We start from the raw sequence: 13,698 nt of genomic DNA on the forward strand, positions 1-13,698 counted from the left end.
AATATATTTATAAATGATCTGGAAAGAAATACGACAAGTGAGGTAATCAAATTTGCAGATGATACAAAATTGTTCAGAGTAGTTAAATCACAAGCAGATTGTGATAAATTGCAGGAAGACCTTGTAAGGCTGGAAAATTGGACATCAAAATGGCAGATGAAATTTAATGTGGACAAGTGCAAGGTGATGCATATAGGCAAAAATAACCCATGCTATAGTTACACAATGTTAGGTTCCATATTAGGTGCTACTACCCAAGAAAGAGATCTAGGCATCATAGTGGATAACACATTGAAATCGTCGCTTCAGTGTGCTGTGGCAGTCAAAAAAGCAAACAGAATGTTGGGAATTATTAGAAAGGGAATGGTGAATAAAAATGGAAAATGTCATAATGCCTCTGTATCGCTCCATGGTGAGACCGCACCTTGAATACTGTGTACAATTCTGGTTGCCGCATCTTAAAAAAGATATAGTTGCGATGGTGAAGGTACAGAAAAGGGCAACCAAAATGATAAAGGGAATGGAACAGCTCCCCTATGAGGAAAGACTAAAGAGGTTAGGACTTTTCAGCTTGGAGAAGAGACGGCTGAGGGGGGGATATGATAGAGGTGTTTAAAATCATGAGAGGTCTAGAACGGTGAATCTGTTTTTTACTCTTTCGGATAATAGAAAGACTAGGGGGCACTCCATGAAGTTAGCATGTGGCACATTTAAAACTAATCGGAGAAAGTTCTTTTTCATTCAACGCACAATTAAACTCTGGAATTTGTTGCCAGAAGATGTGGTTAGTGCAGTTAGTATAGCTGTATTTAAAAAAGGATTGGATAAGTTCTTGGAGGAGAAGTCCATTACCTGCTATTAATTAAGTTGACTTGGATAATAACCACCGCTATTACTAGCAAAGGTAACGTGGACTAGACTTAGTTTTTGGGTTCTTGCCAGGTTCTTATGGCATGGATTGGCCACTGTTGGAAACAGGATGCTGGGCTTTATGGACCCTTGGTCTGACCCAGTATGGCATGTTCTTATGTTCTTGGCCATTATGTAATATCAAAGAATAAACAGAAAATATAAATTCACAAAGATTCCTATAATCAATAGCCCATACAAAATGTACCACCTGCATTCTTCCACACTATCAAAATTTATCAAGATATTGTGTTAGTTTTGAAAACTTTGAAACAGAACAACCGATACAACAATAAATCCAACCATCCCCCAGAAGTCTCCCTCCCCCACCCTCCCCACATAGAAAATACCCAAACCAAAACCCAAGTCCCTCTCTTGCCTGATCCAACATAAGTTATACAAAACCATGCCTTACAGGCTGCAATATAAGAGTACCCACAAACCCTCCAATGCGGAACTGAGACAGACCTATTACTAAGCTCAGAATAACTGCTCCAACCCACAAAACCTAAAAGAAAATCCTGCTTCAAAAAAGACATAACAAACTGTAAAGAATAAGAACCCAGGTCCCAAATAGAAACTGGATCTACCACCCAATTATGTTTAATGAAATTAACAGAAATAAATGACCAAGGTCTGTCCAATAAGGTGAAAACAAAAATTAAAATTGTAAGCCAAGTCTTTGACCAGTCCAAACAATATAGGTAAAAAAAGAATAAGATGATACATCTTTCAGTCCAAAAAGACTGCACAAAAGAATGTCTGAATGTCCCAAATGACAAAAATCGTTAAAAGGAAGAAATATATTGTAAAGATACAGGATCAAAAGTACTGTGAAGCCGAAGATCACAAAAACAAAAAAGTAATCAAAAAGAAGATCTGTAACATTTTGAAACGAGCAACAAAAGGGAAAGAAAACCAAGAATGAGGGATTTTTATCGAGCAGCATCCAACAAATTACAGCACTCTCAAAGGGATACTCCTGTGAGGACAAATACTGCAGCAGCCACTATTATATTGTCCAAAACTCACTCTGGTTCTGAAATCACGGCATTGTTTCCTTTTTTTCATAAATAAAGATACCTCTGGTATTTGAAAGAAATGGAATCTGCAGGCCACAAATACAGGGAGACATGCAGGTTACAGCATGGCGTAGGGTAGGCCCTTCTGACGCAGTTCTTGATTCACCGCAGAGAAGCCCATGTGCTGCTTCTGAATACCCACCAAAACATTTTGAAATAATAAAGATTTTATGGGATTGATACAACAGGTCCTTCTTCAAATGAGCAGCTTCCAAAATATTCTGTTTGTCAGCAAAATAATGCAGCCACATGATAGTTCGAAGATGGCCATTGGGCCCAGGTGGTGTGCAAGCATTCTGTGTGCTCGATCAATGTTCAGACCGCCCCTCATCACGTCTAAGGCCAAGAGTTCTGGGATCCATGTTGATAAAAAAAAAAAAAAAAAAGAACCATATCCCACCCTTCGTTAAATTCTGGTAATCTCACTATTCTCAAGTTATATCGTCTGCTCCGATTCTCCATGTCCTCTGTTTTATTTATTTTATTTATTTATTTATGGTTTTTATATACCGGGAGTTCCTGTATACAATACATTTCACTCCGGTTCACAGTTAACAGTAATAACTACTGCCGGGTGGCAGTTTACATGGAACAAATCTTGGAACAGATCAGAACACTTGATCTAAGTAAATAAGCAAAACCAACTAACTTCCAGCTTTTTACTTCCAGCTGATTATGCCATCATTCCAAAACATCTATTTTAGCATTATATGTAAGACCCTTTTCCACATCACTAACAGGCTGAGCTATATGTGATATTTTTTCATCCTGCTCCGAAACAGTGGCTACTAAGCTTTCAACGTTCGCCACTACCCGGTCCAGCTTTTCATCAGTATTCTTGTTTAATTTGTCCAAAAAAGTGTCAAAATACTTTTTGAGAGTTTCCTTCTGTATTAAGAATTGGGCACCAAGGCACTCACCATCTTCTGATGAGGAATCCTCTGTCGCTGTCAAGATCCTTTCTTGACTACAGATTTTCAGATAATTTCTTCCTTTTATCTTCCTTTTCCACCCACATACGGGTAATAGATCTCTTAGGCAGTTCTTTAGATGACAAGTCTGACAGCGGCTGTAATATTAATCAAAAAAAGTATAATAGAAAAGGCCAAACGGGAGCCCTAGCAGGGAGCTGCTATCGTATTCAGTGCATCACATGATCACCTCAGACATTTATGTCCTCCTTTGCGGCTACCGGTGCATCTTATGGACCTTAGTCTGGTCTTGAGTGTCTTGGCTATCTGTTTAGCACAACCAGTTTCAGAGCTGCAGGCTCTTTCTTGCCATGAGCAGTGACTCTGGAGGTGGTACAGATTAGGATGGTACCTTTTCTTTTTGCCAAAAGTGTTCTCAGAGTTTCATTTGAATTAGTTTAGATCCCTGCTCATACAGGACAGGGATAGAGATGGGCGCTAACATCATCTGTTGTGTGCCTTGAATGTCAACATTGGATGCGGTACTGGAATATTACTAATTCCTTCAATTAGTCTGAGCGACTATTTGTGCTCTGTGATGGAATATTGATAAAAAGGTTAACTGGCGACGAAGATGACTATAGCCCATTAGGTAAGAGAACTCATCTCATCCAGCTATGTCGATGATGAGGTTCCATTGCCTAAACAGGGTAGGACACTTTCCACTGGGGCTCTGGCAGAATCGTGGACAGAGCTTCGGTTGCTGTCTCCTGTTGAGGATTGCCGATCAGAGACATGGTCTTCCTTACACACTTTCTCCAAGTATTGCTGCTTGGACATTCGGGCTCACAAGGACACCTCCTTCACATGTGCGGTGTTTATGGGACCACGGGCAGCCTCTTGCCCTGTTTGGAAATAGCTTTGGTACATCCCACTTGAGTGGCTTGGCCTGCCTGAGCTCAGAGGAAGGACATATTACTACTTACATGATAATTTGCTATTCTCTAAGAAAGGCAGGCCAATCCACAACCCTCCCTCGGCTACTGACTTGCCTTTTAGTTCGTCCTTATATGCAGTCAACACAGAGTGTTGTTCCTTTTTATTTGTTGAAGGACTGGTACGTGTTATAACCAGCCCCTAAGTTCAGTGAATGTTAATTATTTTACCTATGCTCAGTGTTCCAAATTGGTTGGAACCTTGAGTGGTTGACTGTTAATAGTCATGTTCAAGTCCAATCAGTTTGTCCACAGTTTGACTTTTCCAAAGAATACTGGTGGGCTGATGTTGGGGCAGGGCTATATGTCTATGGCATTAGCTTTACTCTGTCTCTATCTGCTGATAGAGGTGCAAAACCCATTCATGGATGGCCTGCCTTCCTTAGAGAAAAGAAATTATCAGGTAAGTAGTAATTTCTCCTTTGGGGAGCAGAAACCTGATCTAAAGACTCCAGAAGAAAATGTAATAAGTTATTGACTCTAGGAGTTGGATTTAAGCTCAGAAACCATATTAAAAAGTTCACTCATGCATCTTGAAATAGACAGTTCAGGGTTGATGATCGCAGTCTATATTTCTTTAACATGATGTTCTTAGGTCTCCTTAATATGCTGTTCCGTTCAGTTTTAGTGAGACCAAAATGGAAATGAAAAACCATTCAGATCACTCACAACCACATCAACTCTAGAGAGATTTCTTCACTACCCTCTTTCCTCTTAGGAAACGCAGACTGGCTTAACACAGCCCTTCGCGTACACATCCCCAACAGAAATCTAAGATCAGCCAACAAAGCACTTCTAACTATTCCATCAGTCAAAACAGCAAGACTAACCCAGGTAAGAGAAAGGGCGTTATCCTTAGCGGGACCCATACTATGGAACTCCATGCCCTTGGAATTAAGACTACAAAGAGAAAACAAAACAATTAGAAAAAATTCTAAAAACTTGGCTATTTAAATAAGCCTTTCAAAAAGAGGAGAATAGAAACCAGGGAAATGCAAGGTACAAACAATAAACACCCACATAAACAGTAATCACTAAGGGTGTAGTTTTTAATAGAATTCATCACTAAAGGATAAGTTACATTTATAGAATGAGTCCTAGACTCAAAACTGCTTTAGAATTGACCTGGACATGATAGTGTTCACACTCATTTAACAACTAACATTGATTAAAAACTATGTTACCGAACCTTATGGCACCTGTGTAAACTGATAGATTTTAATAGCATTACTTTTTGTGCCTTACTGTAAACCGTTGTGACGGTACCCACCTTAACGACGGTATAGAAAAAGATTTAAATAAATAAATAAAATAAACTGAGGTACTCCGGTCCCAGCAGCCAGTCTCTTCATTGATGGCTCAAGATTCCCTGGGTTTTGGTACTGTCTTCCAGCCACATCTCTTTACAGCTTCTACTTCTACCCACTCATGACCACAATAGCTGAATCCTCCCCTCTGATTAATGTGGTCTCTAATACTGTTTCCAGTGGATCTAACACTGCAAGTTGTACAGTGATCATCACACAGCTTAGCATGGAAGGGAGGAAGAGGGATAGTTGAGCTCTGGGCTCAAGAAAACATCACAATTGAAGCCATTCTTGACAAGGAAACATCCAGAGAACTTCTATGATCCCAAGCCCAGACCTGATCTATGGGCCTAGGAGAGGCACTGAAGGCTTTGAAAGAAACATCCTGGCAATCATGTTCCTTTTAACTATGAGTAAAGGAGAAAAAATTGAGGGTAGGCATCTAACCATGTGTGATGGTTACTGCTGAATTACCACCATCTTGGATCTCCAAACTTGGCTATTCTGTTGTCTGTCAGTTTTAAATGCATCATCCTGAACTTTGCATTATGATGACTTTCTTCACTGGAAGGCCCCATGAAAATAAGATAGAATGAGTTCTTGGAGGAGAAAAATAGTATATATCAAAGCTTGGCTCCTGCTCCTTTTGGTAAGTAAGGTTAGAGATGCTATTGAAGCAGTATTCATGGCCCTATGGAGGGAGGGAGTCACAGCCAATGCTCAAATGTAACACCCACTAATTTTGAAAAGCACATGTACTGTGCAGCAAAGAAAACCAGAGTCTTTGGCTTTCAGCTATAGGACTGCTGTTGCAGAGGTTGGGTTAAATGAGAAGAGAATTAAAATGAGGAAGGAATCCTTGGTATCTACAAATGAAGGCACATGGAACCATAAATCCAGTTGGGGCAGTTGAACTGAAAGTTCAAAGGAGTAAGGTATAATCCACTTCAATTTTAAGTGTGGATTAAGGGATATGTTGTGTTTTAAGGCAATTTTCAAAATCATTTATCTAAATAAATAACAGTCTACCCAAGTAAGTTAGCCTTTCTAAAAAATTGCCCTGACTGTCTTGCTAAAAATGTGCATCGGCTTCTACCAAGAGTGTATTTTTAACCATATTGAGAGGAGGATTTCACTGGATTGGGTGAGTGCAGGGTGAAGAAACAGCTTTGATTTTCAAATCCATCTGTATTGTTTTCTAGCAAAATGTTCCCATGTAAAAAGCAGATGCAAAGTCCATGAGTAGTTTGTACCAGTAGACAATTTTCAGAGGAAAACCACCCATGTAATTTTGCAACTACACAGACTTTCTGTAGATTTCCCCCTTAGCTGTTATAAAAGCATTGGAAAACACTACCATCAAAGGGAAAGCTCAAGAAGTTTGAACTTAATAGAGTTTTCACCTTTCCTCAACCTTACTCTCTTTGAAGGTTATATTCTTTTTCCCACATTACTGTTTGTTAATATAATTTATGTAAATACAAACCAAGAAATGTTGATTTAATTTTTTTCCATAGGATTTGGAGTTGATAAGCAGGAGCCAGACGGACACAATTCAGAAAATGTACTAGATGACCCTGAAGAATTGAAACAGAGAGTAAAAGACATGGAGATTCAGCTTGAAAAATACCAACATTTATTTTCCTTATTGCAAACTGATAACAGAGTAATACCATCTGATGATTCATTTAACTCAGTTCTGATTAATTTGAAAATTCCTGTAGGAGAAGATGTTTTAAAAACTAATCTGAAGGAAAATATTGATGATCAGGGCCAAGAAACAAGTCTTTATTCTTCTAATGCAACTGAAGTAAAAAGAGTCAAGTTCCTAAAGCAGCAAAGAATGCAACTCAAGTCTGAACTCCAAAAAGAGAAAGCAATAAGCATAAAACTCCTAGATCATGAAAACAGTCTACAAAGGAAACTAAAGATAATGACACCATCAAGGTGAGAATTGTTTATTTATATCTTGTAAGGAAGTGTTTTATTATGCTGATTCTGTATGTGGTATATTTGAATTTTAGTAAAGATTTTGATACTGTCTCATATAAGAGATAGTCTGGCAAGGAGCTGCAAAGAGGTGGACTGGATTGAAAATTGAGTGATAGACAACAGAGTAGAATGGTAAATGGAGTTTACTCCAAAGATTAGCAATTAAATGCATCTGGTTCTTTGTAACATCATCATGAGCGAAATTGTTAAGAAATAGTAAGAGAGGCTTTTTTGTTGTAGATAGCACTAAGATCTACTACAGAGTAGACACCCTAATCCTTCCTCTTCCCTATTGAAGGAATAAAAGAATGAGAAGCGATTTCAGAAAACTTGAGGGGTGGTCAAGTGCTTGGCAAGTAAGTTTTAAAGAGAAAAGTCCATAGCCATGCATTTGAGGTGCAGAAATCCAAGGGAACAGTATATGATGTGGAGTGAGATACTGATATCTACTATGTAGGAAAGTGACCTAAGGGTGATCATATCTGATGATAAACAGTATGAAAGATGAGTCTTCTGGTCCTCTTGCTACAAGGTGTGTGGGGCCTCAGGAAGCTGGGGCTGTGGAGTTCAAAGCCAGGATCACTCACTGTGACTTCTGGAGTCTTCTCCCATGGGCTCCTGGGAATGGTACACAGATAAGCCTTCCAATCTTCTTCTGCTGCAAGGGGTGCAGGGCCTCTGGAAACTGGAGCTATGGAGTTTGAAGCCTTGATCACTCGCTGAGACCTCTGGAGTGCTCTCCCGAGGGCTGCTGGGAACAGTATGCAGATGAGCCTTCCATTCCTCTTCCGCAGCTCACACTACAAGGTTGTCAACTCGTTGCGAGGTGACAATAGGAGGTCCTGGAAGGCCCTTTATAGGGCTGAGGTAATGAGGACATCAGCAGGTGCCAATAGCAGTTTCCTGCCGCTGGCCCTTTAAATTGCACATAATTCAGCACAGTGATGGAGGCCTCCTGCCGTGAAGAGAGGAGTTGGCTGCCTGGTATTGAGTGAGTGATGCAGCTCGTGGGGCCTAGCTGCGAAACGTAACAGTACCCCCCCCCCCCCCCCCCTTTCTTAGGTCCCCTCCTCAAGTTCTGATGCTTTGGTTTCAGAGGAAGTTGCTGGTGAAATTCTTTTAACAGAAGATGTTGGCTGCTGGCTCCCAGGAATTCTCCTGTGGTCCGTAATGTTTCCAGGAAATGAGGTATTCTAATCTGTTTTGACATCTGCGAGAGTCCAAAATCACCTGAGCTTTGAACTGTGTGTCTTCTTCAGAAGAGACTTCTGTAAGTTTGGGAAGTTGCTGAGAAGGCCAGGTTTCAGCCGAGATACGTGGAACTCTTAAGGTGGTAGGCAGTTTGAGTGTTGAAGATCACTGATCCCCTTTGGTGCAGAATGGGGAAAAAACTGATGAAACGTTGCCAAAGGAAGAGAAGGGATATGGAGGCAGAGATGCCTTGTGCTCAACCATTCTAGGTTCCCTATTTGGAACTGCGAAGCAAGCCTGCATTTGACATCTGCGTGTTTCTTGGCCTGAGTTGCTACCTTGGATATAAGTTGATTCATTTGTACCCACAGGTCTCAGCGTTCCTCTGTGGTAAGTTGTTCTGCAGGACAGGTCATGGTAAGAGGAAATGGTATAGGAACTTATGGCTTTTTGCCATAGACTATTTGAAATGGGAATGTGCCTGTTGTGCTGCTTACTTGGGAGTTATATGAAGATTCCACTCATGATAGGGTGGCCCAGTCATCTTGCCTCTGATTAACTTATAATCTCATGAAGGTCTTGAGGACCTGGTTAATTCTCTTTGTCTGCCCCTTGCCTTGGGGATGGTAAGCCGTAGTAAAGTCAAGAGTAATACCAAGTTTTTGGCAGAGTCCTAGCCAATAGAATGTGAGAGGGTAGTCCATGCAATCTGAAAACATGTTGGACAAACAGGAGTGCTAATTCAGGAGCTGAAGGTAGTTTGTGGAGTGGCACGAAATGGGCCATTTTGTAAAATCTGTCCACTACAACCCATATTGTAGTGAAGCCGTATGAAAGAGGGAGGTGCACAATGAATTCTGTGGAGAGGTGGGTCTAGGGTTGCCTGGGGGCTGGCAATGGCTGTAGCAACCCCTAGAGTCGGACATGAACAGGTTTATGCTGCGCACAAGCAGGACAAGAATACGTTTTTACCTGTGGCCACCAGGATCAATTTGAGGGTGCGGGTTCCTCCGGGATGTCCAGCTAGGTGAGAGCTGTGGGCCCATCTTAACACTTTTTCCTGAAACCTTTTAGGTACTACCGTTTTTCCGGGACATGGTTGCAGAAGAAATAATTCATATAGGATCAATGATATGTCAAGGAGGATCTGTGACATAATCTGTTAAAGCACGAGAGTGCATTTGTCCTCTGATTCTTGGCGGCTAGTTGGTAGCGAAGTTCAAAATCGAACCAACAGAAGAAAAGGGACTAGTGAGCCTACTTAGGGTTGAGTTGTCGAGCTTGCTGAAGGTACTCGAGATTTTTGTAATCTGTGTAGATCATGATCCGATGCTTGAAACCCTCTAGGAGGTATTACCATTCTTCTAATGCCAATTTCACTGCCAGGATTTCACGATCCCCAGTTGTGTAATTTCTCTCGGCCGGGGAAAAATTTCTGGAGAAAGAGTATGGCAAGAGGGTCACTTCGGCATTATGTAGACTGAGGAAAGCCCCAATCCCTAAAGTCGAGGCATCTATCTCTAGCATGAAGGGACAATTTGGATCTGGATGTCACAAGCAAATCTCTTGAGAATAAAGCTTCCAGAGACCAACACCTGGTGTCAGCGCCTTTTCTGGTCTGGGCGGTGAGTGGAGATGCGAGGGTTGAGTATCCTGGAATGAATTGATGATATTAGTTTCCAAATCCTAAAAATCATTGCAAGGCACAAAGACTGACTGGCTGTGGACAGTCTACGATAGCTTTCTCTTTAGCGAGCTCCATCAGAAAGCTGCCTGAGAGATGATGTAGCCAAAGAAGTGGAGTTGCTCTTTTTCAAAGACAAATTTCTTGAGTTTTGCATATAGGTGATGATTTTGTAGACATTGGAGAACCTGTTTCAAGTGTTTTCGATGGGAGGCCAGCGATTGTGAGTAGATAAGGATATCATCCAAGTAGACTACTACGGAGGAATACAGGTGGTTACGAAAGATCTCATTCACCATATTTTGAAATACAGCTGGGGCATTGCAGAGTCCAGAAGGCATGACTAAGTACTCATAGTGCCCGTCCTAGGTATTGAATGCGGTTTTCCCACTCGTCTTCCTGTTTTTGATGTAAATGAGATTGTAAGCTTCCCTTAGATCCAACTTTGTGAAACTTTTGGCAGGTTGCAGACAGTCGAATAGCTCTGAGGGGGGTAGTGGGTAACATTTATTTTTTTTATCTTTTTTTTTTTTTTTTTAGAATGGCGTTGAAGCCTCTGTAATCAGTACAGGGTTGGAGAGTCCTATCCTTTAGGAGCACAAAAAAGAAACCCGCTTCTGAGGGAGAAGAGGAGGGCCAAATAAAAACCCCTTGAGAGGTTTTCCTTGATATATTTGTTCATGGTCTTGGTTTCTGGTGGTGATAGCGGGAATACCTTCCCTTGTGGAGGTACCTTGTCTGGAAGGAGGTCGATGCCATAGTCGAAGGAACAATGTGGTGGTAGTGTCTCCGCACGCTGTTTAGAGAAGACATCCACATATTTGGCATAATGGAGAAGCAGCCCCTGGTAGGGCAGCCGCGAGGGTCAAGCAGACTGCTGGTTGTACCAAGGCAAGACAGGTAGTGGAGCAAGAAGGACCCACTGGGCCAATTCCAGGGAAGACCAATTAATTGTTGGCTGATGCTGCTGAAGCCAGGGCAGGCCCAGGATAATGAGGTTCACTGCCTGAGAGATTACGTGAAAAGTCTCTGAATGTTGTAAACTGGTGCAAAGAGATACAGAAATCGTTGTTTACGTAATTCTTATATACCGTCGTTCAGACGGCCACGTGTCCATGAAGTGGCTCTCTGGAAACAAAAAGGAAATGGCCACTGGTTGCTTCAGGAGGACAGTCAGTATCTGATGCTGGTGGACCAAGGCCTGATCTATAAAGTTTCCTCCAGAGTCTAGAAAAGCCTCTGTGTGGATTTGTCCCTGTGCAGTGGAGATTGAGACTGGAACCAGGAGTTGGGGGGGGAAGCAATCCTACCTAGGGTTATCTGCCTGGTCAACCCTAGCCATGCAGGTTTCCCTGCTTCTAGGGGTAATGGGATATCATGTGCCCCTTGCCTGCACAGTATAAACCCAGGCCCAACTGTCTCCAGAGAAGTTTGTCTTCTGGGGAAAGCCTGCTTCTATCCAGTTGCATGGGTTCCTCAGAGATCCATAGGTCTGGGGCTGGAGCCGGAGTCCAAGGATGTTGAAATCTAGGGGCCAAGGAGGTCCGCCGCCGATTTATTTTATTCTCCCAGTCAGTTCCTGAAAAGGGTGATCGATGTGACCATCCAAAGAGATCAGAATGTCCAGAGAAGGAGGTGGTACGTCTCGGCCAGTCAATTCATCCTTGATGCGACTAGAGAGGCCCTGTAGGAATGTGGCCTTAAGGCTATCTTCTCCCCAGTGGAGCTCCGAAGCCAGGGTATGGAAATCGATTGCATATTCTCCTACAGTTCGGGATCCTTGGCGAATCCAGAATAAGTCAGCAGCCAGAGAGGAGATACGGCCAAGTTCATCAAGACTACATGAAATTGTTGGAGAAAGTCAGGAAGGCTTTGAAGGATCAGATCCTCGCTCTCTCATATGGGAGAGGCCCAGGCTAGCGCAGTACCACCAAACAAGGAGAGAATATATGTGACCTTTTACAGTCGGTGGGAAAGAGACTGGACTGCCACTCAAAGTGCATACAGCACTAGTTAATGAGGCCACAACACTCCTTGGGGTCATCCATGTAGCATGGTGGTGCTGGAAGTTGCGGTATGGACCTTGAGGCACCAGCGGCATTGGTTGGAGTCAGGTCCACGGGAGACACAGCAGGAGATGACATCAGGGAATCCATGCAGTGTGCAAACTTCTCCAGGACCGCTGTCACTTGGTTCAGCACGCCTTGTTGCTCTTGTACTCTTTGGGTCTGTCCAGGGATTGCCTGAAAACAAGACTGTAAGATTCGTGGACTCTTGTTGCTGTGGTGGAGTTTGCTCAGCCTACAGGGAGGGCCCTGTAGCTGGTGGAACTGGACGAGGAAGAAAATGATCAGGAGCTTCACCTATACCAGCCCCTTCCCCCTTAGTTTGAGCCCTCGGGTTCCAGGGGCTAGCAGGTCTTAGGCGAGAGTCTCTTAGAGGATGGCTACAGTGAAGGTCCAGAGTCAAGCTCTTGTGTCAGAGGCTGGCAGCAAATAAGAGTAGTCAGTGTTCAGGCTGAGGTCAGCGACAGGTGGAAGACTAGAGTGGTCAAAATCCAAGCAGGGGTCAAGACCAGGAGTCAGATCGAAGAGAGGTGAGGAAGTAAAGATGGGAGCAGATTAGAGAAGAGACAGGCTGGGCTGGAGAGACGACGCAAGCAGAAACTGGAAAGACAAGGCAGGCAGGACCTGGAACAGATGCAGCAACTCACACAACAAGGTAGTTGCCCGTTGCTGAGTTGAAGATAGCAGGTCCTGGAAGGCTTTTTATAGGACTGAGGTGATTAGGTTATTTAGTTATCAAGCACCTTTTCTATGGAACTCCACCATTTGACATTCGTTCTATCTCTGACTATCTAAATTTTAGGAAAGCAGTTAAGGCCTGGTTTTTTAGTAAGGTATTTGACAATACTTAAGATATCTTGCAGAGTGATTGGTCTGTTTGGTGATAATTTATTGCTGTTAATATGTTGAATGTTTATTTTGTTTGTTTTCTAATTTGATTGTGTATTACTGGATTATTTCTATTTCTGTTCTTTATTTTATGTTACTATTTGAAATTTATGATTGTTTTAAATGTTGTATTACCGCCTGGATAATGTGTTTTACAAGTTGTTTATAAAGTTTTAATAAATTAAATAGAAATGAGGTCATCAGTGGGTACCGTTGGCAGTTTCCTGCCACAGGCCCTTTAAATTACACGTGCGCGCCTAGAGGCGCATCAGAGCACTGATGGCGGCATCCTGCCATGAAAAGAGGAGTTGTCTGCCTGGTGTCCGGTGAGTGACATGGCCCATAGGGCCTACCCATGAGCCACTAACGTAACAGCAGCCTTCTAGAAGCCTCATGGCTCCAGCATCCTAATCCCCTGATGTTGAGGTAGTTGCCTCTGCCATTGGGGTAGGGCCTATCCTCTCTCAGAATAATGATAAAGGAACTCTCATATCATGCTTCTTTTATTCAAAGTCGTTTATTCCAGTGGAGAGGGAGCTCCTGGCTGTTAAGCTCATTCTGGAGGAATGGCACCATTTGTTAGAAGGAGCCATTTATCTGGTCACCATGTACACCGAGCACAAAAAACTGCCTTACCAACAGGCACAATACCTAAATCCAAGGTAAGCCTGCT

At 42.5% G+C, this 13,698-nt stretch overlaps 1 protein-coding gene across 1 annotated transcript in view; it reads left to right on the forward strand.

The window, feature by feature from the left end:
* Positions 1-13,698, forward strand: part of LOC115098073 (CDK5 regulatory subunit-associated protein 2-like) — a 37,524-nt gene that overhangs the window by 7,106 nt on the left and 16,720 nt on the right. The window contains exon 3 of the mRNA XM_029614378.1: positions 6,722-7,151. Coding sequence (XP_029470238.1) covers positions 6,722-7,151 — 430 coding nt within the window. The remainder of the gene's footprint in view (positions 1-6,721; positions 7,152-13,698) is intronic.

Source organism: Rhinatrema bivittatum, chromosome 8 (assembly GCF_901001135.1).
Source record: "Rhinatrema bivittatum chromosome 8, aRhiBiv1.1, whole genome shotgun sequence".
Lineage (NCBI taxonomy): Eukaryota > Metazoa > Chordata > Amphibia > Gymnophiona > Rhinatrematidae > Rhinatrema > Rhinatrema bivittatum.